Raw genomic sequence first — 26,263 nt, 5'->3', positions numbered from 1 at the left:
CTAAAAATCGCGTAGAGTGTTCACACAATTCATCTTGTCAAGAACGCACCAAGTGCTGAGGAATGGACCCGTGGCCTTGTGGTTAGGGCATCGGGCTTCTCTACTACGGTTCCTCTGTTTTAATCCCGCCGTCAGGTAATTTTATTTCTTTATTTACAAAAATATATATATATATATATATATATATATATATATATATATACATATATACGTATATATGTGTGGAACATTAAGCCAACGCGAAATTTCACCGGACATGTCCGTATAGTTGCTCCAGTAATATATATATATATATACATACATACACCATCACGGCGGCCAGTGGTTCGAGGAGCACATGTTGGCCTACATTTTTAGGCTGCACTATCTCTGGAATCGGCCCACGATAAAGGCCAGAAAAATACCCGATACGAAAACGTGGTGGTAACTCACTACAAGAGTCTCCGTCTTTAAAATACAAACCTCAGCTAAAAAAACTAGCTCTCCACCGTAAAACAACGCCTATTATAACGTGCTAGCGTAGCGTTGCTGTCGTAGCGTCATCATTTACCGTTATTCAATATTGCAACTTAGAGCATTGCACGGCCCGTTTTTACGTTGGGTTGCCCGCCCGAGCGCGACCACAAGATTTACGGCGAGACCCGGGCCTGGAAATAATCTACCTTCCCCGCAGGGCCCGCCACCCCTTTACTTAAAGCCCGAGCCCGGCCCGGACCGGCCCGGCTCGAAACCGGCCCGAACCCGGCCCGAACCCGGCCCGAGACCGAAAAAGACTACCCAGCGACATTAAAAAAATAAAATAAAGAAGAGAATGGAAGGAATTTATTCTTAAGGCATAAATACATCTCATATGCAATTATTAACACCATTTGAGCGGTCTGAACGCAAATACCCGCGTGCGAAGTAGTACGAATGACCCTGCCGAGCAGTATCGCCAGCAGTTTCCAACGGCGCGACCTTGCATGTGGCCCAATCCACTTCTATCGCAGCGCCGCCAGTGTATTTTTCCACGTCGGGCGCCTCACTGCAAAGCATACGCGGCCGCAGCCGCTTGTCCCACTTAAACGTATTCTAGTACACTCTATCCGAAGCGCAGCCACGACCGGTCATGAGCGCAGCGCATGGATGAAGTAAATGGAAAAGGAAAGCTTCTCGTTCCTCCATGGTGCAGCGTAATGTGTGCTGCTAGGCGACCGGTTGAGAACATGCGTACAATCATGGATGGACGCAGTGCCATATTTCGGCGGCGTGACGAATTATGTTATCTTACCAGTCATCCTTTTACCAATTCGCCTTTGGAGAATCAGCAAGTCGCGAACGCGCTTACACCACGCTGAAAGCATTAATTACATTGATTTAGGTAAGGAATACAATGGAATTCTTTGGATAGAGGTGACTTCGATCTTTCTGGACTTTTACATTCTGTTCAAACAGCGCAAAATACGACGGAAGAAAAAAAGAAAGTACACAGGAGTAGCACTGCTAGCTTCCAGCTGCGCTGGGGCAACAGGTTTTTTAGAGTCGAGACGCGCGAGGATAGCTCGCTGCACGTTAAGTGCACACCACCAGAAAGTACAAGCCCGGCCCGGGCCCGCGTCAAAATACCCCAGCTCGGCCCGGGCCCGGGTCAAAAAGCACATGCCGTGCCCGAGCGCGCCCCAAGCCCGTGAAAAAACTGCCCTACCCGGCCCACAGGCCACGCCGGGCCCGGGCTTTCGGGTTAGCCCGAGCCCGTGCAGTGCCCTGCTTCAACTCCCACTTTCGTATGCGAGACAGTATTGGCAACGGTAAACGATGCCGATAAAGAAACACTATGTCAGAAAATTTATATCTCCGACAATTATCGTGAAAATAAAGGCTCAAATATAAATGTTACAGAGGCACTTAAATCTCGTTACGTGTCTTGAATGCGAGAGCATTTTGGGCGTGTCAACTATATCGACGTCCATACTATTTCGACGTTCATGTCATGTGATATTGTCACGGGACCGTTTCCCAAGCGTGCGCACGAGGACGCAGCGAAAAGAAGACGATGAAGACGCACCTCGGCTCGCGTGTGGATTTCGCCATATTGCCTGTTGTACGCGTATATAGGCTCCTGTAAATACATATTTTACCTCTCGCTTTCTTTGTTACAATATTGTTACATGACGTCATCACTTGGTCATGTGCTCAAATTGGGCAAAGTCAATTTTCAGGGTGGGCCACTACATTTTGCGGGTGGGCCATGTCAATTGTGGGGAGTGGGTCAGGTCGGTTTTGAATGTGGGTTAATCAATTTTCGAATTGGGCAAAGTCCATTTTGGGGGTGGGCCAAGTCAAATTTGGGAGTTTGCCAGGTCGGTTTTGAACGTGGCTCAACTCAATTTTCGAATTGGGCGAAGTCAAGTTTCTAGGTGTAGGCCACGGCGTTCGTCCAACGCCGTGGCGGTTCACCGTGAGATTTCGCAGTGCGAGCCGCAGCAGGTCCAGCGCCGGGAACGGGACGTCATCACTTGGCCACGTGGGTTTTGGTACCATCGGATGTTAACGCTGGACGCTCGCCCCATTTTCCGCTTCATGGGGCATATAATGCGTTCTCATTAAAACAGAAAGGCGCAAAGTTTAAGCAATTTACTGCATGGCAGAATGTTTGGCGGCGCGTGTGGATAGCCCTCGTCTGGGAATGTTACGGAACGGTGCCCGCAGTCGAGCGCGCTAGTGGCCGTTACCTCGGTCGCCTCCACCGAGTTTTCCAGAGCTTTGCCAACAAAAACAATCATTTGCAATGAACGAACCTTTTCAGAAGTGCAGCACTGGGACAGTTTATTACGGTGCCGCTTACGACATCGCTTTATCAAGAGTGAGCAAACGCTAACTAGTTGAAACAGAATATGTTGCGCATAATAAATAACGAAATGCGAAAAAAAGAGAAAAAGCATACGAACTTTTGCATAATGTTTCAGAAAGCAATTATTAAGGGCTATGCTCTCGAACGCATGAAATTCACTGTTCTTGGTCAATGATTGTGAAGATCGATAGTACCCAGCACGCGATGTATTGCCACAAAATATTTCTGTCTACATGCTACTTGTTTGCGTCTTATTCAATATCACAGTTGATTAACAGTATGCCAGAATTCAGCTGAGAATATAGTTTAGGTGAGCAAATACAATTGTTATCGAACTTAAAGCTCTTTTATCGTTTGTGATAATTTTCTTGCATTTCTTTACCAGTGGTGAGTGAGGAGCCATCATATGGATTCTGACAAGTAATTCACTTGCGCTTTATTTTACACTGTTGTTGAACTCTTATCGATACGTGCTGAAGTTCCCCAGTACACATAAGTGTATAGAGAAAACCTGAAGTTGCCTGCTTTAGCCAGGTGAAATATAATACTCGACAGGTTGAGCAATCTATATGATCAACTGATGTTTTCGAAACCGGAAATAATTGTCTGCATATTCTTATTATAAGTTAATGCTGTTAACGACCCACAGCTGTTTCGCTGCCCTTACAGTGCAGCAAGACAGCTGTGAGTCGTCACTGCTTAAAGCAGCCTTCATTTGCTGACTCAGTTCCTACAACATCCTTTGGAAGTAGCCTTACTTTTCCATTGTTTCATTGACACGTATCATTTTCGCAATCCTATAGATGGTGATCACAGTTATTTCTTAAAGCAGTTTTGAAATGTAAGAAAGACTGCGGCACTTCTGCCGTTAAAATTAGTACAACTGGACGACTGGATCAAGGTCGAATGTGCGCCGTGTAAATTTTGCTAGTGTAAAATTAATGCTAGACAATTTGTAATTGAGTGCTCGATAACCAATATTAGGGTTTACAAATATGTTGCAAATTTAAAGGTGATTGTTTTTTGAAGCATACATATTTTGCATAATTTCCTCTATTTGTACAGGCGTGGCTCCAAATTTGTGTCTTTAGCTACCGGATGTGCTTCGATTATGGACTAGCGCCGCCCATGCGTGTGTGCCACGAAGTTGCTTTTTAGGTTTCCTGCTAGATACTGGTCTCAACGAGATGCTGTGATGAGCTTTGCAGGTGTTCGAGTATGTATGTGTGTATGTTTCGCGTGAGTGTGCTGTGTTCTGTATGCGTAATTTCGTATGTCATCGCATTCATATGCATTAGCATGCTAGGCACACCTCCAGACAAAACTCTAAAGTTTTGGTCTGGCCTCTTCCGGTTTCAAACACAAACGTGCTGCTTGTAACTAGTAGTGTAACGTAGGCTTGCAGAGACCGGCGCCGTATCGCGATATGCGGGGGATGGTTGTGTCTTATTAAGTTCTCGCCTTACCGGCTATAAAATGCCGGCTCACCCGCACTTGAATAAAACAAAGATGAAACCTTTACGGAGCGGTTCCTCCTCCTGACTGTGTAGTGAAGCGAACAAAGATATTGATTATTTGATAGCGCTTAGAATCCCAAACCAACGCAGAAGCGCCTAGCTCCTAGATCATTCTCTGCATAGAGACACTTATATAGCCAGTATGGGCTGCGGAGTGACTCACCATCAACCCAAACGACTGCACTAGGGGCTTTAATACCTGAACCTCTTTAATACTTCTATGATCATCAGCGCACACGAAGATGAAACACTGGACAAGTGAGGTCTTTGTCTTCGTGCGCGTTGATCATCACGGATAACTGCCAACTCGCCCGATTCTCAATCATTTAACAGGTTTTACTGACGGACAACAGCGCTACATCTCAACGTTTTCACCTAGTCAGTTTTTTGTGTTTATTTCTCGTCTTGTTAGTCTTTTAGATATCCTTTCTTTTTTAATTTCAAGCACCTTCTTCTTTTACTCTCATGTTTCGTATCTTTGTTCACTGAATAACTCTCGCAGGAACACTCACCGCTATGCTTTCAAACGTCACACGAAGAAAACTGCAACTCTGCGAACTGTATTTGTCCAGATTTATTATTTGTGCAGGACAGACTTGTACACGTTACAGAAATAAAGTACCCGATTACAATTACAATTACTTCTTTTAGAAATGTAATTGACTGCGGTTACCAATTATTGCCCAACCAAAGTAATTTAGCAATTACTATAAAGTAAAAGATTACTTTTCCCGGCCACGGCGGCCGCATTTCGATGGGGGCGAAATGCGAAAACACTCGTGTACTTAGATTTAGGTGCACGTTAAAGAACCCCAGGTGCTCCAAATTTGCCGGAGTCCCCCACTACGGCGTGCCTCATAATCAGATCGTGGTTTTGCCACGTAAAACCCCATAATTAAAAAAAGATTACTTTAACGTTTCTTTCCTCCCCATTTTATTAACATTGTAGAAATACAGTAAATAGAACGAGCTCACCTGACGCAGCGGCCTATGTCCTCCTCCTCAATGCCACTTCGCACTGCATTGGCTTCGCGCTTCACGCGAAAAAGGCAACTCACAATTCGCGGGGATCAACGCCAATACCGATGCCTCGCCACTTTCACGCAGCCGCCCAGCCAGGCATTGAGCAGAGTTATTTCTGCTGAGTAACGCCTGGGACCGCTGGTGTCGCAGCGCGCGGACGCGTAATCATGCGGCTATTTTTAGATTTCGCACTTTTTTTGTAATGCGGAAAAAATTAAGCTAGATATAGTAGACGGAAAATAACTGAGACGGGTGTTTTAACACGATAGCGTTAAAGGGCCGTTTATAGTCCGACGTAACGCGAGCGCGCGCGCCCACGCTACGTCACGTTGGCGAAAACGACCCCCTCTATAGTCGAGCGCACCGACGCAGCCAACGTAACCGGCGGTACGGCGTCTAGAAGGGGTACCGGCGGCTTCCGACGCGCCCCGACGGGCCCGGCGCCGAATTGGCTCTTGACCCATTCGTGCGTTGGTCGCGCCGACTGCGCTGACCCACAATGCATTTCACGCGAAGAAATAAAGGCGCCCACGCCGCTTCGCCGACGGTCGCAGACAGCCGTTGAAAGCGCAGGCGGGCTTGGGATCGTTCGGCGCATGCTTCGAAGATAACAGCCAAAGGCGCGTGCGTCGGAGTGTAGAGGAGATAGCGTTTCGGCTGGCGCAGCGCAACCGGCGTAGCGTGACCGGCTGCAAACGACGCTGGCCCACGCGCCGATAACGTCGGACTATTGACCGTTTTCACGACGATCCCATGGGCGCTGCCATGTTTGATCACGTGGTGACGCGTCCATTGCTTGCCTCAACTGCCTCCGTTGCCTCCATGTTTACAATGGGTGTGTATGACGCCGGTGCGGCTTAACAAAGTTCTCTTTCGGGAGATATTGTAGACGGTGACAGGGTGGACGGCACGAAGCTTTGGCCGCAGCTTCAGAGAACATGCAAAAGCGCTTTAGAAGCTGATTAAGCTACGTCCAAACGGCGCGAGCAGCGTATATGGTGCTTGCTATAAAGGCGCGGCTAAATATGTATTCGAAGCTATCCAAATTTCCCGCTCATCAATTGAATCAGGATTGTGGTGTCTTGGTCTTCGTACTTTATTTGGCAAATACTTTGAAGCAGCGGCTTGTCACGTTTTCGACTCAGTAAGGTTCCTCGGTGCGGTCACTATTTGATCATTTTCTGCCAAATCGCTCGTGGGTGTACTTAGTTCGGTTAGATTTGTTCTTGCTGTGCACAAGGCTTGAAACGCAGCTGTTCGGCACATTTAATACTTTGTAGCAAATGTATATTATCGTTCGTAACCCGGTTACTCTTGTGGACTGTCACGAAACATTCAGCTTCGACCATTCGTGCGCTAACGGTGTAGTACCGTCATTTATTGTGCGTATATAGTGCGCATATATTCAAGTGTGCCCCCATTCACTTATTCTTGACACGTTTGCGAAAGAGTGGGTGTAAGTTTCCGTGCTGGTTGGGGTAGATGTGTGTAGATACTGTGCGCGAAACCTACTATGACAGGAAGCGGTGCTACTCCCGTTATCGTGGATTAACGAGCGCTACTCACTCTTGTCGACGTTCTGAGGATGAAGCCCTTTCTTTGAAGGTTAGCGATACAAGGCTGGCGGATGAACAAATTTATGTATCCTCGAGGAAAGCCGTACAGCTCGAAGTGCCGGAAACACGCACGGACAGTTACAGCAGCGGTTCGCGAACTTGGCCCCACATATTCATTACATTCCTTAATATGCCAGTGACTATTTTTGTAGCCAACTATTGCACACGTCTTCAATCCACATGATGCAAACCAGCATGAATGGAGCACAGTGCGTTAGCGAAAACTCAGTTGCATTTCCGACAGCTGATCGCACAGAAGCAAGGTAGAAGCGGTAATGGTTTCGTATTCATGCGCGGTCGCTGAGGAGACGTATGGCGCGCCGCCATAAGCGCCATCTCGTTTCTCTAGAACAAACTGCTCCGCGAAAAGGGTCATTAAACGGCCCTTAAGGGCGCCGTGTCGCAGAAAATCCGACGTCGACGTGGATGGCGGAAAAATTATCCGCAACCACCACATCCGCAAGGTGTTAGTGCAGAAGACAATCACTCCGAACCAGCCCGACCACGCAGGCCCTTCGTTGTGGTGCAAGGTGTTAGCGAACGAAAATTGCATTTCTCACAATGAAATCCGTCAGAAAAATGGTAAAGTACAAGTTAAGCACAACCTACAGACATGGTGGCGTCGAACTGTTATTTCAATGTACGAGAAAACATAATTCTGTTACGAGGAAACTCAAACACAATCCTCTTTTGCCAGTATTTCTACCATAAAAACACCGGCTCGCTCGGGTAGTCTACTTGGGAAAACCTTATCCAGATGACGCTGGCATCCTCGGCAGGTCAAATTGGGACTTGGCCTGCCAAATACGATTTGGACACGCGCGCGCGTCGGGGCAATAGCAAACAATTAATAAAATAATGAAAAAAGGTCCTAGGGCCTTCACATTTTATTATAAGACGACTTATATTGCCCCTGGAAAAACGTTTTCCCAGAAATTCATTTCTGTTTAAAAGCGAAGCCCACTTCAAGGAGATCGGTGTAAGCTTTGTCTTTGTAAGCTGGCTTTCCCACGTTTGGTGTTGCAGTGAATGAAGCCTACTTCCCGGATGCAAGCGATGCGATGCGAACGGGTCCCGATAACGCTATCGCGTTCTACTCTTAATGGCGAAGCTTAGGCGTCCTCCAGTTTTTAAAACAAAATTAGTACTTTTCTATAAGAATTCAGGCTCTCAATTTAGTAACCAAAAAGTTCGTTAAATAATCTCATCACTCGCCGATAATTGCAGTCGACCCTTGCGCAAAAGCGGGCGTACGCACAAAACACGTGTGGCGTCCGTCCGGTGTCTGCTTCGATGCCCTTCCATTTGCGCCAGTGCCGCAATTCGTCCACTCCGGGCGGCGACTTTACAATTGCTAGCAGGTACAGCGGGGGCGTGGCACTGCGGGTCACGTGACTTCCGCTTAACACGGGTTGTCATGGCAATCGTGGAGCTCCTAGGTGCCTAGGGACATAATCGCTCAAGGACTTTTGAGGCACTGGTCTGCGCGGCGGCTGCTAGTTACTGATCGTGACTCTCTTATCTCCGGGACCGGGCGCAGTGACCTTGATGACGAACAGTGATGCATTTATTTAGGAATACCATCGTTTCTCTCTCGCAGGCGCGAGCACCCGCTTGTCCTCACGCCTGCGAGAGAGAAACGATGGTATTCCTAAATAAACGCATCACTGTTTTGATGATCCAAATAAAATCTCACTATCAGGGAGGGAGCAGTCTACCTGACTGGAGCAGTACCTTTAGATGCGAGAGTATCTTATGATCGAGGCAGTGTCCGTTCTGCGGCGTCCGCACCCATACTGCGCATGCCCAACTCTCCCTTATTCTCCTTTCCTACGCAGGTGTGCGCTCTCCTCCTCTCCTCTCCCCCTCTCCGCCACAGGTGCGGCGCAGCAAATCATTGCATATAACTCTCTCTCACTCTCTCCCTCTCTCTCTGAGGATACGCCGGAAGGCGGAGCAAGTGTCGCGGCGAAGTATAAAGCGCGCTTTCGCTGTGCTTCCGTCACCGATTCCTAGCGCACCGACGCGAGGAATCACGTACGATCTCTGAATAAAGACGCAACAACCCCGTACAAACGTCTCCTCTCTTCTCAATACATTCTCTCACTCTAACTTTCATTGGGTTGTGTTGCCAAGTGAAACGAAACGAAAACTCGATGCGCACCCCCCGCGATGTTTTCGCATCCCACCATGGTTGCCCGTAGGGTGAGATGATGTGATTTGTTATTTGAGGTGTTTCTACGCTGCGCTCCGCAACACCCCAACGACCACCGCTTCGCGTCGGCGCCCGGCACCGTGGCTTCCGCCGTGGCACTGGGGCTCAAACGCGAGCAGTATCCGCTTGTTTATACCACCACAGTTCACCGAGCTCAAGAGCCGTCATGCCACACCACCACTACTGCAACGATTTCCCCCACTAGAACAAACACTCCAATAATAAAGCGCGGCCGGCATGGCCCAGACACCGCCAGACATTCAACGCGCCCTAAACGATTCGCTCCCTACGCACGTAGCAGCTGCGCTCGGCAAGGTCGTTGCGCCCGGTCCCGGAGATAAGAGAGCCACGCTCAGCGGAGACCAGTGCCTCAAAAGTCCCTAAGCGATTATGTCTTTAGGCACCTAGGAGCTCCACGATCGCCATGACAACACGTGTTAAGCGGAAGTCACGTGACCCGCAGTGCCACGCCCCCGCTGTACCTACTAGCAATTGTAAAGTCGCTTCCGGGTGCTATATGAAACTTCCCAAAGCCTTACGAGGGAGTTTTGTGACCAGAAGAAAAGTATTAACTGACCTTGATATTATTCAGCCCTAAAATACTGTTCGTGTGTTGCAATCGCAAGAACAGGTCCATGTGGGATGCGTATACTTTTTTTTAGGACGAGGCTTCACTGTCCGTTCGTCTGCCGATGCCACACAGGTCACGTGACCAGGCAAGGATGAAAGAGAGCAGCGCCGGGGGAGGGCACGTCACGTGACCAGCAGAGGAGGAGAGGCGCGCTGGGGGAGGAGGCAACCAATGAGAGGGCACACGCTGGAGGGAAGGAGGTGACCAATGAGAGGCCGCGCAGGGCGCGAGGAGAGGCGATGGGTACAGGAGAAGGTGTTTCTGAGCGGTGCGCCCTTTCGGATAAAGCGCAACGCGCTGTACTGCTGCAAACGCCGTCCGCGTTTCCCCGCGATCGCGCCGGTGTCCGTGACTGCAGCCGATGCGTCTGGCGGCGGCTCGGCAGGTTTCGACCAGAGACGAGTAGTGTCGGAAGTCGATGCCTCTTCTCGCCTCGCAACGTTTCAATGTAAGTTCGTGTTGTAGATCTGTGTTTACTTGTGTTTACGCAATTGCATCAAGCGCAACACATGCACATGTAACTCTCGTAACATTCGGTGTAACTGACACAACTTCGCTGTTCGACTAATATTCACGGAGTGAAAGGGAGGTATAATTGTTTTCGTGTATTTTTTTTTTTTTTGCTACAGACTAAAGCGCAATTCTGCTTCTTGAGATATAATACTCTCAGAGGCGCACAGTATTTGATCGAGAAATCAAAATGAATACTTGACTAATTAACAATTTCTTGCTAATTAACTTTATAACGAATCGCTTTACGGCACAAGTTGCAATTTATGAATTGAAGCTGGTGACTTCGAAATCCATATCCATTTGACACGAATCCTGAGGATGACACCAATGTCGAGATTTGCGTTCCCAAAGTATACGATGCAGTGCATTGGTGTTGAGCGTAGTATATTTAGCTTCAATATTGAGCTTCAATGCATAACAAGCAGTTTTGTTGAAGTAGGTGCAACAACAGTGCACTTTTACCTGAATTTTTACGGATTATATCGAAAAACCGCCTATGAATGCCCCTTAAAAGCACTTCTAGGAGATGCGAGAAAAATTTACTATAACAGGAACGCTCAGAGGTAGGACTTCCAAGAGAGTTGTGCAAATCTGCAAGCCTTCGACGTTCAGGTGAAAGAGGCATAGCTGCAGGACGCTTATTGTGGGAAGGAGGCATCCCATGTACATATTTCCATCCCTTTGGAGACTGTATATCTCGCGAAATTGAAGTACTCGAAGCTGTCTCACCTCTTAAAGCTTGTTTCGTCAATAATCTAACTGGTTACATGTATTTGTTAACTGAAAAAAGTAATTGAATTACAGTGAGTGTTACCGGGTAAACAAAGTAATCGCTAAATTACAAAGTTACCAGAAAACGTAACCGATTACAAGTAATTAACATGAACTTCATTACGTACAAGTCTTGTGCAGGAGGGCACGATGCATATGTGTAAATTTTGCGCACCTACAATTAATCAAAAAGACCGCTAGAGTAATTCTCGATTGCGGGCTTCACATGTTGGACTCGTTGGAGGCGATTGCGATCAGAGGCAGACCCATTCTTCAGGACCTGCATAAAGAGCTCGTGCTTCGATATATTGGGCATCAAAGCCGGCGTTCATGCAGTTAGCCATGCTGCGTTCGCAGTCAGCAATACAGCCCTCCTCCTAGCTTTTAGTCGTCTAGGCTGAAGCCGGAGTCTGCTTTTAGCGCTGTTCATGACAAGCCATGTCACGCGCACGTCGTCTCTGGCTATTCTGTCTCCGTCGCACCTCCGCCAGGGCTTACGCTTTTAAAACAAAAAAAGTCGACGTAGTTGCTACCTAGTTGTCACAGGCCTTGACTACCTCGGTATAACTGCAGTTGGTAACGGTAGGATTTGTAACATTACTGACCAAACAAGGTAGTCACTGTTACTGAAAGGTATCAGCTTCCAATTCCAAACGCAGTTAACACCACCTGATACAAATTTTCTGGCCTATAATGTGGACCCGGCGTTGTGGCGTAGTGGCTTTGGTGTTGCGCTACTAGCCCGAGGGCGCGGGATCAAATCCCAGCCGTGGCGGCTGCATTTCGATGTTGGCGACATGCAAAAACGCCCGTGTACCGTGAATTTGTTGCACATTAGAGACCCCAGGTGGTCAAAATTAATTCGGAAGCCCCCCCCCCCCCCTCCCTATTGAGTGCCTGCTAATCATATCGTGGTTTTGGCACGTAAAACCCCAGATTTTAATTTTGGATTTAATTAGCGTAAACTCATTTAACTGACCCCCCTGTGGCATATTCCGTTGTGGATTCATAGCTTAAAGGTGCACTGAGCCCCGGTAAGCAAAACTATGAGGAGCGACCGTAAAATCCATTGGCCAGTTTCAATTTATGTTCTCACCGAGAGAATATTGCAAAATCAATTTGCCCATGACAACGATCGGTTTCCCTTAATTTAATGTATAAATTTCGCAATTACTACGAAAATTGCGCTTTAATGAATTCATTGTGCCCCAGTGAAACTTACATTTGTGGGGCCTGTCCGCCTACTCAAATAATGAACGTAGTTTTGGTTAACTGCTATCGTTTTTTTTTTTATTATTTAAAGCGCATCTTCGAAAGCTCGGTATCTTAACGCCTGCATATTCTATCATCGTCGGTTTGCGGGAACTGTTGTGTATTTTATTGCCGCCAGTAAGTCAGTATTAGTAGATGAACGCAGCACTCACTTCAGGTCATCTTAAATTGATTTCACTCAATCATTTCGGGGTTCGCTGTTGCGAAGAGCCGACCATTATGCGCCCCATTACCACCTATATCAAGCAGTGTCTCCTGTTTCTTTTCAACACTGGACAATTGTGTATTACAGAATAGGAAGTGCACTAACAGACACTAGTTTTAAACGCTGGGTACGTGATGTATTTGGAATTCTATAGTGTAACCTTGCTTCTGGTGCACTACTGCAGTTTTTGAGCAACACAGGCCTCAAGGGCCGATTGTAGCCCTGCTGAGCGTCCTACTGTGTGCGCGTAGTGCTTCCTCTCCCCCACTTTTTTGTTTTTCTTCCTTACCCAAAGTGTTTAGATAGCAAGCCGGGCACCTTGTCTGGTTTACCTCCCTGCCTCTCCTTTCTTTGTTTTCGCTCTGTCTCCGTCTGGAAAATTCGGTAATGAGGGTTAGTGATTCCACAAATACTTTTTTGAAGCTCTGAATGAAATGCCACGTGCATTTGTCACATATATTTCACATCAGATGCCATGAACACGATCTTGATTACATGTCGTGATCGCCAATTTGGAGGTTTCCGCATTAGAAAACATTCTTGGTATATTCTTATCAGCTTAGCTTATGGGGTATTTTTTACGAGGCTAATAAATGTTCGGATGGTGCTTTACTGTAATGCTGAATCACGCTATCATGATTCCTGGTGAACTGCACATACAGATTGGTTCGTACATTTCTCGTACTCTTATGATGTGTTTGATGTGTTATGATGCTATGATGTAATGCGTAGGATGGATAACCGGTGGACCATTAGAGTTACAGAATGGATACCAAGAGAATTCCGAAGCGCAGTCGAGGACGGCAGAAAACTAGGTGGGGTGATGAAGTTAGGAAATTTTCAGGCACAAACTGGAATCAGCTAGCGCAAGACAGGGGTAATTGCAGATCACAGGGAGAGGCCTTCGTCCTGCAGTGGACGTAAATATAGGCTGATGATGATGGTGATGATGTATTTAGTAACTCGCCACAAATGTGAGCATCCGCGCTCATGAATGTGTGTCATCCACGAAGCCGGCCAGACGGGCTGAATTCTAGAAAGTTGCATGTCTCCAAACGCTCACCACCGACTTGCGCCTCCGTGCAGACCGATGCCTGGGGCGCGTCGTCCTCGGATCCTTCATGTTCGCCCGGGGCCTGGCGCAACAACACTGGACCGATGCACTGGCAGCAGCACCCAAGCAGATCAACCGTTGGCACCGGCTGTCCTGAATGCGGTCGCGCCCCCCTGTTCCCCCAACTCCCATCCCCGACCGTGCCACTGCAGGCAGACCTGGCGATGGATCGCCATCGTGGGTCAGTATACTTCCCGGTCGTTCTCCCTTAAATGTCTCGCGCAACCAGTTCGTGCAGTGAGCCTTGCGAAAAAGACAGACAGATCATTTCGTGGACACGTCGCGCATGCGCCGTTAGCGCACGCCGCCGTAGTTAAAGCTGGCTTTACGTGAGCGCGGTATCGCAAGCATGATGTAGTACACTCAAGCTGTCTCTACGCATTCCCAGAAGTCAAGAATTACGTTTCTATACTGTACCACGGAAATCGTAGAAAGCCACACAAGCAAGTTTTCATTCTTCAGGTCACATCATCTAAACACTCCTCGATCTTCCTGCCATTCATTTGGTTGGCAGCGCATGCTCGTAACTATGACGCGTTCACTCTGGCCACGCCATCATTTCGTTTTTCCCGACATTTCCTTAATTGGTGTTTAACGAGCCAAGCCAACACAACAGCTTTCAAATACGCCGTAGTGGAGGGCTACTGATTAATTTTTGACCACCCGGGTTTCGTATTGCGTGCACTCAATGCTCGGTACACGAGCAGTTTTGCATCCCGCCCCCATCTGAATGGAGCAGCCGCGGCAGGAAAGCGAACCCGCGACCTAGCTCTTAGCAACAGAAGGCCATAGCTACTCCGCCACTGAGGCATGCAGGCGTTTGACATTTCGGTTTCTATAACTGAAACAAATTAAAAACAACACCGCGCCTGTCTTACAGCACAGGAAAAAGAACCCGCATTCTACACGCTCGGTGTGCAATGTACTGATATAACATACGTAATTCTAGCGTAACGTTGCTTCTATATCTGAAGCGCTTCAAACCAGTATGCAAAGGATAATGTCGAATGCATGGTAGCACATTGTGTTATTAACAAGTATGATGTGGCTTCCATAATTTAGTACCTTCAAAGCTTGTCTCTGAAAAAGAAAAAAAGAATACTGCAAACTGCATTTCGTGAATCTCATTATTTTCCAGATGAGCACGGAGTGCATACGGCACAAAAAATGCATTTCTCAGGCATAATTTCTTAATAAGGCTCCGTCGCAATCACCTTTTTTGATTAAGCGGTTGGAGGCTAGCTTTACAATGCAGCATTGAGCATCGAAGGCAATCATTATACGAAAGTAATTTGTTTTGCAAAAGTCTTCAAACGAACGCGCCTTACGAAACATCCAACAACGCTGCCTCGTTCCGCAGCCCGGACTCCGTATTTAGGTTGAATGTTTCGAGGCAATTAACCGCATAATTATGTTTTATATGGCTATGAGAAAGAGAACTAATGGAGCCTTGTCACATGAAGCGCTCGCCCAAGCACGTCAAGCACTGACTGTGGAAGTCGTCCCATTTTCGCACTCATCACTTAAACCAGTGGTTGTTTTCCTCCATGTCTGTGCCATTCTATGTCTGTTTCACTTTCTCATGGTCTTTCTTGGTGTATATTTTTGCTCTTGAGTTTTGTTTGGTCGTGGGCAACCAGGAAAATTTCACTATAATAAACAAGAAGCCACAGCCACGCGACGCAGGTCTGAAACTTCGTACTTGCGTAAAATACTTGTAAAAGCGATATATTTTTGTGTTGCGGTATCAATATGATTCTGTATGAATACTGGCATAAAATGTGAGCATAGCTTTACAGATAAACTATAAATCCACTTCCGTATTCGGAAATCTTATTCGTGAAAGTTAAAGTCAGCGTTGCAAAGATCGATCATCATCCAAAGCTTTTATCCCATATTTGTTTTTTTTTTTTCGTAGAAGAGCTTGGCACATAGCGTATTTTGTTCGTTCGTTCGTTCGTTCGTTCGTTCGTTCGTTCGTTTGTTTGTTTGTTTGTTTGTTTGTTTGTTTGTTTGTTTGTTTGTTTGTTTGTTTGTTTGTTTGTTTGTTTGTTTGTTTGTTCAAGGTTATTTCATGCATGTAAAGCGCTTGGTATTAACAATGCCGTTCCATCTGCCTGACATAATTATTTCCAACGTGACAAGGCGTGCTATAATGACATTACTTGTACCTAATCAAACACATGTTTCAGCTGTACAACACTTCAACAGGTCCGTGAAATTTTTGTTGCCCTCCTTTGATACCAAGAGAAGGGAAGGGCAGTCGAAGACGGCAGAAAACTAGGTGGGGTGATGAAGTTAAGAAATTTGCAGGCGCAAGTTGGAATCAGCTAGCGCAGGACAGGAGTAATTGGAGATCACAGGGAGAGGCTTTCGTCCTGCAGTGGGCATAAATATAGGCTGATGATGATGATGATGGTGATGATGATGATGATTGTAAGGGATGAAGGGGGTATACATTTTCTTTATCTCTCGAACGATGTAACAAACCAATTTTCTTATAATTTTTGAGACCCTGCAAATTTGGCATCACTCTTCAAGTTGGTGAGTTCTGTCGAAGTGGCTATCAGCCAACTCAGGCAGGAAAATAAGAAAAAAGCCCCATTCGTCTATTTGTGGCTGTATGAAAGCGTTGGAATTGCTAAAGTGCATTCGATGTAGTCATTTTACACAGATTTTTCTTCATCTTTTTACAGATGCTGTCATGCGCCAGAGAGGGCCTATTGGATGCTTGCTGAAGCAGCGCTGTCATGTAGTGCCGTCTGAATTTGTTTGTGACCTGCTTTGAGTGTGACGACATGGTGCTGTGCGGTCCCTTCTTAACCTCTATATTAGTATTGCATCGTGTGTGCGGGTTGTCCGTTTAAAGGTAGTTTATAGTGCAGGAAGGAGTACCAGTCAGTATTGCTCTGTATTATCGCAAAAGTCACATGTATCTATGTGCGCACAGTTCAGACAACCACATTCCATACCACGAAGCACGCCTCTAACGTCTGCTGCGTATTGTGGCGTTCTAACAACGCCACTGCAATATGACTCTTAAACCACTATATAAGACGTGCGATGATGATTGTCGTATATCATGTCGCAGCATATTTTGATTACTTCTTCAGGCATTCAAATGTCCCGGAATCTGCACAGGCGGGCTGTATTTTCTGGGATATAAGAAGCTCGATTTTTATTTTTTCATGCTTATGATAACCACCAATGTGATGGAGGATGCTTAGATTCCAAAGAAAGAAAAGCATAGCAATGTCACAGTCAAAAATATTATTCCTTGAGTGACACTCAACATCATACAGTCCAAGTTCATTTTTACTGTGGGAGAAATAGCAGCCAGCTAGGTGATCTAATGATTACCATGTTATTCTATAGCCGCTTATTGAGGCTTTCACTTGGTGTGAAGTCTTTTATGCCACCTCTGAATGCCTTGGTGCCGCTAATAACAGCTTCTGCTGCTATGGCTATCCCGTAACTAACAGTCCCAAGTACCACTGATTCTATTGCGCGACACCACGCTTTCAGAAATCATTCGTCAAACATCGGTTCAAGCATTGACAGCCGCAGTTCATGAACGTAAGTGGTGCTTACATTCGCGCACAATTTGTTATCACCTTTAAGGGGGGTAGCCCACGCGGGTGCTTACATTCGAAAAAATACGGCGTCACCTGCTCATACAGAAGAGCTAAGACCTTCATACCGACATAGGGCCGGCATCACTTCGCAAAAAAAAAGAACGTCTCGACAAACTCCAAGCGAAGGATCAACCAAAATAATACTGAAATTTTATGGCTCTTCGACTCCCATGCAGGACCCTTGTTCACGTGATTGAAGGCCACTTGACTGTGTACAAGGCTCCTCGATGGGAGCCGAGACGTCATTAAATGTCAGAACTATTCTGGTGGATGCTTAACTTCATGTTTTTCGACATGTATTTTCCGGGCCGGACTGCTTGCCGTCAAACTTTGGATTTCAAAGAAAAAAAAATCGTGATAGCGGACATGACATCAACGAAGGTGGTACGACATTGAGCAACACCTCTAACGAATCGAAACGATTTTTGGGGCTTGTCAAGAGCGCATGCGCGAGACCACCGGCACGGGGCACGTGCTGGATTCTCGTGATGAACGACCCCAGCAAACGGTGGTGAACGTGGTCGAGCTGGTGGGAAACAAACACACATGACTGATTTGGCTTGGCACACTTTCTCCTGATTTTTGGCACTTGTCCACACCACCCCTTACTCTCCTGCCTGTCACATATACTCGTACCTCCCTGGATGTCGTAAGCACGCAGGGAAGATGTCTCTTTGCGAAGTGCCATTCTGATGAAATCACGTGGCATTGTTTTATACTAATACAGCGGGGGCGCGACCTTTCATAAAAAGGATGAAATAAAAGAAAATGAGTAGGCGACACTAATAATGGTGGAGGATGTGTTCACCTCATCAGCGATATGTCTTGATTTTACCTGTTTCTGAATGTATACGCACAAGGGCAATGCTTGTGCTAAGTATTAGGCAGAATTTATTATCTACAATTGGGAGGTATTCAGGCTATTTGCGTCACTTCTGTCATTACTCTCATAAATGTCCTGAGGCAATTTACGAAGGTCACAATTGAAAAAAGACCGAGGGCTTGAATTTAGAAGCATACTAGTAGTTCTGCTCGACGCTTAGCCTCTTTGAAGTACGGCCAGTGAAGAATTCCGAAAGATATCTAACGCCAAGAAAAATGACCAACTGTAATGCATCTCATTTCAGTACAGCTGGCTCCCATACAGGAGTGTCTACTGGGTTGTTCGAATGTACTGCCTTAAGCAACGTATTACTAAAAAATATGCGCCAACCTGAGTTTGAGAGTTGATGAAAGAATCTGGCCGTTCATCTAGCAAGTATATTTGACTCGCCTGCAGATTCCGGATTCTCGCCCACAGTCCATCAACGGTGCATCGGTGCAATATCTGTGAAACATTCGCTGCTCATCGTCCCTTCCCACGTTCTCCTCAGCCCCTATGAGGCCCACCCCACTCAATTATACTGGCCACTGGCTACAAGGACAACAGTTACGAGCTTATCCCCAATTCCACACTATAGTTTCTATAGAAAGCGTTCACTATTACCTCGCACTGATTTCGCTCTTCTTCGACGGCCTTTTGAAGTTGTCGCTTAATAAATAAGGAGCATTCACAAGTTAGAAGGCGGCGCCGCCTCATTTTCTTGCTGCTAATGACCCTGCACGTCCTTCAAGCACGCTCACATGCCGTCTTATATAAATTCCAGAAACCTGCCTTGCGCATGCCTCAAAATATAGGTCTTTTATTTAGGAAGCGCAGCATGGAGCTATGCAGAGGTTTTGAGACAAAACGAAAATGTTACGCCCTTCTTTACGATAGAAATAAATGCGGCACAGGACAGTTCACACCGTGAAAACCCTATCTTCATGAGAAGAAACAAAAAATGCAGTCACGGGGGCGCGGCCAGCGGTTACAACGGCCTCCCGTTAGGTGGTCCTGACAGTAGCTCCTCAGGATCAAATAAAGTTTGGCGTCTGTCTGTCTCGTGCATGCATCTGATTATTGGCAAAGACCGCCGGCACTATTTCGAGATATATTTAAGACTAGCTTCAGATTAGGCGATAAAAAAAGTGAAAAAAGAGCCTTAGTAGTAAATAAAAATATATATATTCAGCGACTTCAGTTTTCTTTACTCCCGCGCTGCGCAGCTTTTATTTATAACTGCGACAGGCACAACTAATCATTGTGAATTTCTCTCCTCATCGTTTCATCGCTAGACTGCAGAACTTCACGTCTTCTAGTCCATGCGTCTCTCACCGTACACTTGTGTTCGGTAAAACGCGCATCGACTGGCTGAAAATATATGTGCTACTCGTTAGGCTGGCTGTCAGAAGTTCAAAATCTGTTCTTGGCTCTGTGGCACGTATTACCTGGTGAAAGTAATCGCATGCGGTTTTATCACGGGCGCAGACCGTATTCCCTATAGACTAAAATGAATAGTGTGCCAGAAGTCGGAGCACATTTTTTTTCTCTTCGTAAGGGCTGTCACACGTCATAATTGAGCAAAGACATTTACTGAAAGCATTTGGGCCCGATTCATGCAGATACTACAGAAGCGACTTAAAATGTGTTAGGCCGGGCCGTCGTTGAGAAATAACGATTCAAATGGTCATCGTTTGTTTTGCTGAATGTCACTGTTTTGTCTTCTCGCTTCGAATTTCACCTGAAATTGTTTTTTCAAAGGCAGAAGTTTGTCGGTGCATTCAAAATACTATAAAAATGAAGCTGTTACATGTGGTTTATTGGGTTTGGTATCGATTCAATGAAAAAGTTTATTTGCTATGCGGTTGTGGTTTTACCGATAAATCGGTTAAAGTGGGTAGCGAACTACATACTATTTTGCTCGCAGGGAAAACATTCGAAAAGAAAAACAGAATGCAGAACTGTCAATGACAGATCAAAAATAGGCAACATCCATCTTTATGCGTCATATATATTTTTTTTCATTTGCCTTTGGTTCCCTGCTTCCTCGTACAAACGATCGTGTGAAAAATGTGTGAAGGTTTACACAGTACAGATGTGGTCTCGCAATTTCAAAGAATGGCGGGAGCGGTTCATCTGACTCTGGAAATTGTGTTATTGAAATGTCTCTCATCAGGTTGAGCACTGCCACAAAGCCCAGTGCGTGGACTAGGTGCTGAAGATTGTGTCTGCAAAGTATTACGCCGATGTACCCCGCGAGAATGCCTGAAAATTAGGAAAGCCCACCGGCCACGACACAACAGCCATTTTCCTCGCCGGCAAAGACGACGTCACAGGTCTCGCCTACAGCCTCAGAAGTCCCGCCTGCAGCTCGGAAATTTCAGTAACGCGAACGCAGGCATTCCCGTAAACCGCATCGCGTGCAAAACCACAATAAGGGGACGCATTCTCGGACGGTCACTTTCGGAGATATCACTTTCAGTGCGCGCTGGTTGGCTGGTTGAGAAAAAGGGGAAGAGCTGATTGGCTGGTTGAGCACTGAGTCACGTGAAAAGGACAGTATCACCGAAAGTGATCGTCCGTGAATACGTCCGCAAATATGCGCTGAGCAGCAGAGCATGTGGGGTTCACGCATCACGTATTTTTCTTTTTCTCTTTTCTTTCACTTCTTTTTTTAAGAGGGGGTCGAAATATCCACCACTCACGAGTGGCTGAACCTGGTTATAACGAAGGCGAAGCTCCGCTTGGACCGCAACGTGAAAAATAAACGATTTGGAATAGAATCGTTACATTACCGTGATCCCGTACACTATAGGGTACTAATAACCCTCATATTGCAGATATAGCAAGCTGCGAGCAAGCGCTTGTTATCGTCGCAGCAATTTCGAGAGAACATTGCTAAACTCAAAACAAGTCGTGGCTACAGTACCATAGCGTTTCTTTGCGCTGCTTACTGAAGCATCTCTTAAGCGGCTTCGCCATTTGTCTGCCGCTTATATCTCAAGATTCTTTCAAAATTCGTGGAAACCGTAAAAAATAAAGAGCCGTAAGAAAGCTTTCCATCCACAACCTATATGTCTTCTAACCTACTATCACCATTGTAACCGTCAGATATGCACAAAACGTGATCTCCAGAAAGTACCAGCGCACCAGATCATGATTGGGTGATAATTTGATCGACAAATTCTGGCGGATCCAAAATTTCCGCGCCTGCCCAAGAGGAAAATGGCTACTTGTGGCTGACGTATTCGTAGTAAGTTTTCGTACTTCAACGTTGTATTGAAAGAACAGCAATTAACCAGGAGTGGAGTTTCTAAATGGAATAGGGGAATGCTACATTTTTGCTAAAATAATATCCCTGTTTTGCTGAATGTAATTCGCTTTTATCTAAATCGCGGTAAGAAATAAGGTTAATTACACTGTTCAAACAGCGTTCGTGCATGCAATTTTTAAGCTCACAGCACGACGATACCATTCTCCGACTAATCCACAGTAGGCGTCAAACTGCAAAACGATGGCCTGCATGCCCTCTTTTCGCACCATTTGCTCTATTACCAATTACGGTGTATCTTAGCTGCGCAGCCGCACAGCTATTGCTGGCCTGCCAGTGAGGCACCACTCTCGTAAAAGCGAACGCTCTCGACTGCAGACTGCCTGCGAGACTAAATGTCGCGCAGGTCGTCTGCAGCACGCCGTTCCGCTCTCTATACAAGTGTGCTGTACAGTGTTCCGTCTATTGCTGCTTTCTCCGTGCAGTCATCAAAGCTCACACCTTGTTTTTTAAAAGCCTACGCTGGAGACGTCAGTCATAGTGCATTTAACGTGCTTTTCGCCGAGGTTTACTGGCTTTTAGGCGTAAGCTGTTACAGAAAAGCAAATTAACATCTGAATAAGGAATATTTAGCCATCTAGTGGCGAGAAAGTCTTATTCTAATATAGGGGTCAAGGGTCATGTTGATGCGTCCTGGTGTTCAGCTACGCAGTTGACAGCTATGTCACTGTCACTGGTGCTTCAAATGTCGTAAATACTGACTAGCGTTTCTTGTCTAAAAAAAAAGAAATCTTGTTATTTGATAAATCGAGAAACGCATGTGCAATCAGATTATTATCTGTAAGAGTTGTCTTTTTACATTGGCTAGCTACAATAAGAGTTTAACAAACAAAACATGTTCGTTGGTAATTTGCAATTGTTGCTGAGTCACTAGTAGTAGCAGCCCCAAAATGAAAAAAAATACGCATTTTCCACTATGCAGACCTGATTTTTTTTTTTTTGGCGCAGAGAAATCGCAACCTTGACAAGTTTCGTTTATTTACTGAACTATTCGGATGATTTGGTCGATTTGGTTCTGATTTGGTTACTGCGTCTCTCGGCAAAAGTGAGCTCAGTCCCTCAGAGCAGCAAGATCGGCTTTCTGCGTCCGCGAGATACAGCCGTCTCAGGTGAAAGTAAATACTATGGCCTCTGCAATCGCTTGGTAACAATCAAAGAAGCGCCTTGAGCCTTCTTACTGTTATGAAATGAATGCTGTACCGGTAAGATCGCGTCAACGAAAAAGCCGGCGTGCTTTTGCGTGAAGAGGCCACGCGAGGATGACAGAGCTTATGGTACCACAGGACAGGCAAGGGAAATATTCTCTATCGATCGCTCTTTGCAACAAATCATATAGCGCGTCAAGGAGTGTCCGATAAGCGGGTGCCGCCACTGACAGCTATTCTGTTTAGCAGTTCCACCAAATATACGGGCGTCAACAGGGTGTACGAAACTTCTCCCGGAATGTCAGGTTGCGATAGCGATGGCGCGTTATTCACATCAACTGGTCATCACGGCAGCAATTTCCCTTCACCAAAATGTGGCCGCCCTAGGCGATCAAAAACACACACACACGCACACACACACACATCACTTAACGTTCTACTCGTCTTTGATATCGTTCTTTCTCAAGCTGATTGCTGCATGGTGCGGAAAAGGTGCAGAAAATGAATTCTGCGGGTAACCATGAGGCGATGAGAGAGTGCAAGTTGCTATCCAGTGAAATTCTGTGCGAATTCAAAAAGGACATTCATTCAGGTTACACACAAATTAACTTTTTTTATTTATTTTGCCCTTATTCCGACAACTGAAAGTTTGTTGACCAAAACTGTTTTCTCAGACCTACTTCGGAAAGTCGGTGGTGCTGAATTTGGTCACAAAAACAAGAATTTCTCTTCAACTGGAATGTTGTTTATTCTGAGAAAATCATAAGGGTTTCCTTTGCAGTTTCTTGCTTCATTCTGGGGGATGCCGACACTGTTCTTCAAAAAATTTGCATTAAAAACCACCAGATATGGTGCGGCGTGGAGACACATGCGCGTGTATCTTCATGCTACCACGTTTCAGCAACTGATCCAGGCAGAAATATACCAAGCCTTAAAGCCTGACTGCGCATCTGCAAACTTTTCACCTCCACATGTTATTATTTGTCAGCTTTTCACTCCATGGTAAAAGATGCAGCTTCTTGTTACGCCACGGTGGCTTCAATTGTAACCAAATTTAGCTTCTGTTTCTGTCTTCTGTAATCCAACACTGCAAAGTTCAATTCTATTGATGGAACTGTTTTTGTGAGTCACACTTCAGCTTATTAAAGTTTTCAAGCATCCTGTCAGTTAGGCTGACGAAAAAGCTGCTTCAGTTAGCATTTATATTCCTCTTGCAAGTGGTTTCGTGTGCTCTATTATTGCGCATGCATGGTAGCTTTGAGCAATAGCTGTTTTATCTTATTAGTCATCACGGGCATCCTTGTATTGTGCGTACTTCTATCTGTGAACTCCCAGCAAAATACTGTATACAGATATTGAGACTATCCTGTTGGTGACTTACGCATATTCATTTTCAGACTACGACAGTGCCGTACAAAATTCAGAGAATGACTTGTGTAATAAAACTAACTATTGCCTCTCATCGTGCAAAAGGCTTCCAATTCAAATAGAGGAACCAGTATAAAAGATACATATTTTTGTGAACGTTGTGATGCCAGCACTGAATGACCTTTAAGCAACTAACAGGCCGGAGTAAGCTTGTGCTCATTGTCAATAGCATAAAAGGTGCACTTCACAAAACAGTACACCTTGGCTGATTTCCTCTCAACTTCCGTGTAGGGAAGGTGGAAGGATGCGTGTTACGGCGCGGTGTGCGACAAACACGCGATAAGGCATCCCATAATGAACTTCATATAATTAATGTAATTTTCCTCCGGCCTCTGACCTTGCTTGTAGGGGACTGCTTTTCAACTTTTGCGCACTAGTTCACTGCGATGTAGCACAAAGTACCAGAAGTGTAAATATTTATGATCTTTAACACTTACTGCTACCGATTTATGCTGTGGACACTGTTTTGGCTTGTAATCTTGAAGGCTGCGTCTGCATTTTCGGAAATAAATCTTCATATTATATCCATCCCTTGTATTATCGCCCATCCAAAGAATAAAAGCACTTAAACATAAAATAAAGACGCTGTCATCTTGTGCTCCTGGGTTTCTTTTTTTTTTCTTTTTAAGCGAAGCTTTATAGGTTCGCAAGTGTCGGCCGTGGTGGTGGTGTCATGCTGAAAAGTGGGCCGATCCTGGTGGTCGTGCAGAAAGAGCAACGGCAAATCAAAGCTCAATGGCACATACCAGGGACAAAAAGAAAGAAAGAAAGAGAGAAAGCAAGACAGAGAGAGAGAAAGGAAGAAAGAGAGAGAGAGAAAGAAAAGGAGAGAGAGGAAGAAAGAGACAGAAAGAAAGACAGAAAGTCACCAGGAAGGTCAGATACACACACGACAAGCTTCGCTTACCCCCATTTTCTCAACAGAGGAAGGGCTGGTGATTTTTTTTCCAAAGTGCTTTCTCGTCGTGGCCTCAAAGTTGCATTTGCGTCATATGGATAACGTGTAAATGTATGTACGCACTTGAGGTCACCTGACAAAAGCTGTTATCGCGTCTTGCATGAATTGAGCTGGGGTGCTATGCAGGATGCGCCGAGTTTGGCGAAACTCGGGATCTTCACCAGTTCTGGTGACGTCCCAAGATGAAAGAACTAGTGTTAACAAGACAAAGTTTGTCTATCGGCACGCTTCCAGTTTCATTGGTTTATCTAGATTCAATTTGGGTGGCTGTCATCCCTTGGGCGTTGCAATACGGGCGGTCGACAAACTGGGGCTCACGTGATCATACCGTCGGTGCATGATTGTGTCCTACTTTCACTTGCTTGTCGTTCCACCAAGTGCATTGCAGGTACAAGCAAGTTATAAAATAAATGCATTTAGTTATCGGCGATGGTTACGACAGTGATATTGCGCATCAAAAGAACATCAGGAACAGGTGTGGCTACGTAATCACCATCGGGCACAGGAAAAGATGATAGCAAATTGACGAAAGTCAAGGCTTTAGGCGGCAGGTGGACTATGCGTAAGTAGAGGAAGTTCGAGGCGAAGGGTACCGGCAGAACTGTCGATCAAAGCTGAATGCGCCGTAAGAAAGTCGAGTCCGAGGATTAGGTCATGGGGACAATTGGTCAGCACTGTAAAGAGAACTGGAACGTGGCGGTCGGCGATACTTATACGGGAAGTACACATTCCAGTGATGGCAGGAGTGCTGCCATCGGTGACGCATGCGGCTCGTGCAGTAGCAGGCGTGAGAACCTTCTTCAGTCGACGACGGATGTTATAACTCATTATGGACACCTGGGCTCCAGTATCTATTAACGCCGTCAAAGGGAGACAAGACTCAAGCTGAACATCAAGTAAGTTCTGGTTCGTTGGGAGCGTCAATGAAGGATGTCGACACGACGAAGATAATGCAGCAATATTATTAGTCACATTAACGTGGTTCATAAGCATTTTAAAATGTACAGGATGTACACTAAATGTGTATTAGAATAATTTGTAATTTAATACGTCGTGTTATACCACGATAGTGTGCTGCCTCTCCTCCTCTTTCCTCTGGATTGGATTGGCGCCGCTCGCTACGTGCTTGCGCTCGCATTTCCGAGCACGGATTGGTGTGCGCTTGGCTTTTCGCACTGGGCTTTCAACAGATCGCTC

The 26,263-nt window shown here is 45.9% G+C and overlaps 1 protein-coding gene across 2 annotated transcripts in view; it reads left to right on the top strand.

Moving 5' to 3' along the window:
- Nucleotides 1-24,708, top strand: part of LOC119435106 (synaptotagmin-15) — a 402,319-nt gene extending 377,611 nt beyond the window's left edge. For both annotated transcript variants that reach the window (XM_037702055.2, XM_049672531.1), the window contains exons 9-10: nucleotides 13,680-13,888; nucleotides 16,404-24,708. In XM_037702055.2, coding sequence (XP_037557983.1) covers nucleotides 13,680-13,804 — 125 coding nt within the window. In that variant the 3' untranslated portion in view covers nucleotides 13,805-13,888; nucleotides 16,404-24,708. The remainder of the gene's footprint in view (nucleotides 1-13,679; nucleotides 13,889-16,403) is intronic.
- The last annotated feature ends 1,555 nt before the right edge of the window (nucleotides 24,709-26,263 follow it).

This window comes from Dermacentor silvarum, chromosome 1 (genome assembly GCF_013339745.2).
Source record: "Dermacentor silvarum isolate Dsil-2018 chromosome 1, BIME_Dsil_1.4, whole genome shotgun sequence".
NCBI classification, from domain to species: Eukaryota; Metazoa; Arthropoda; class Arachnida; order Ixodida; family Ixodidae; genus Dermacentor; species Dermacentor silvarum.
The sequence above is the reverse complement of the archived record's forward strand: the minus strand, read 5'-3'. Positions and strand labels throughout refer to the sequence as shown.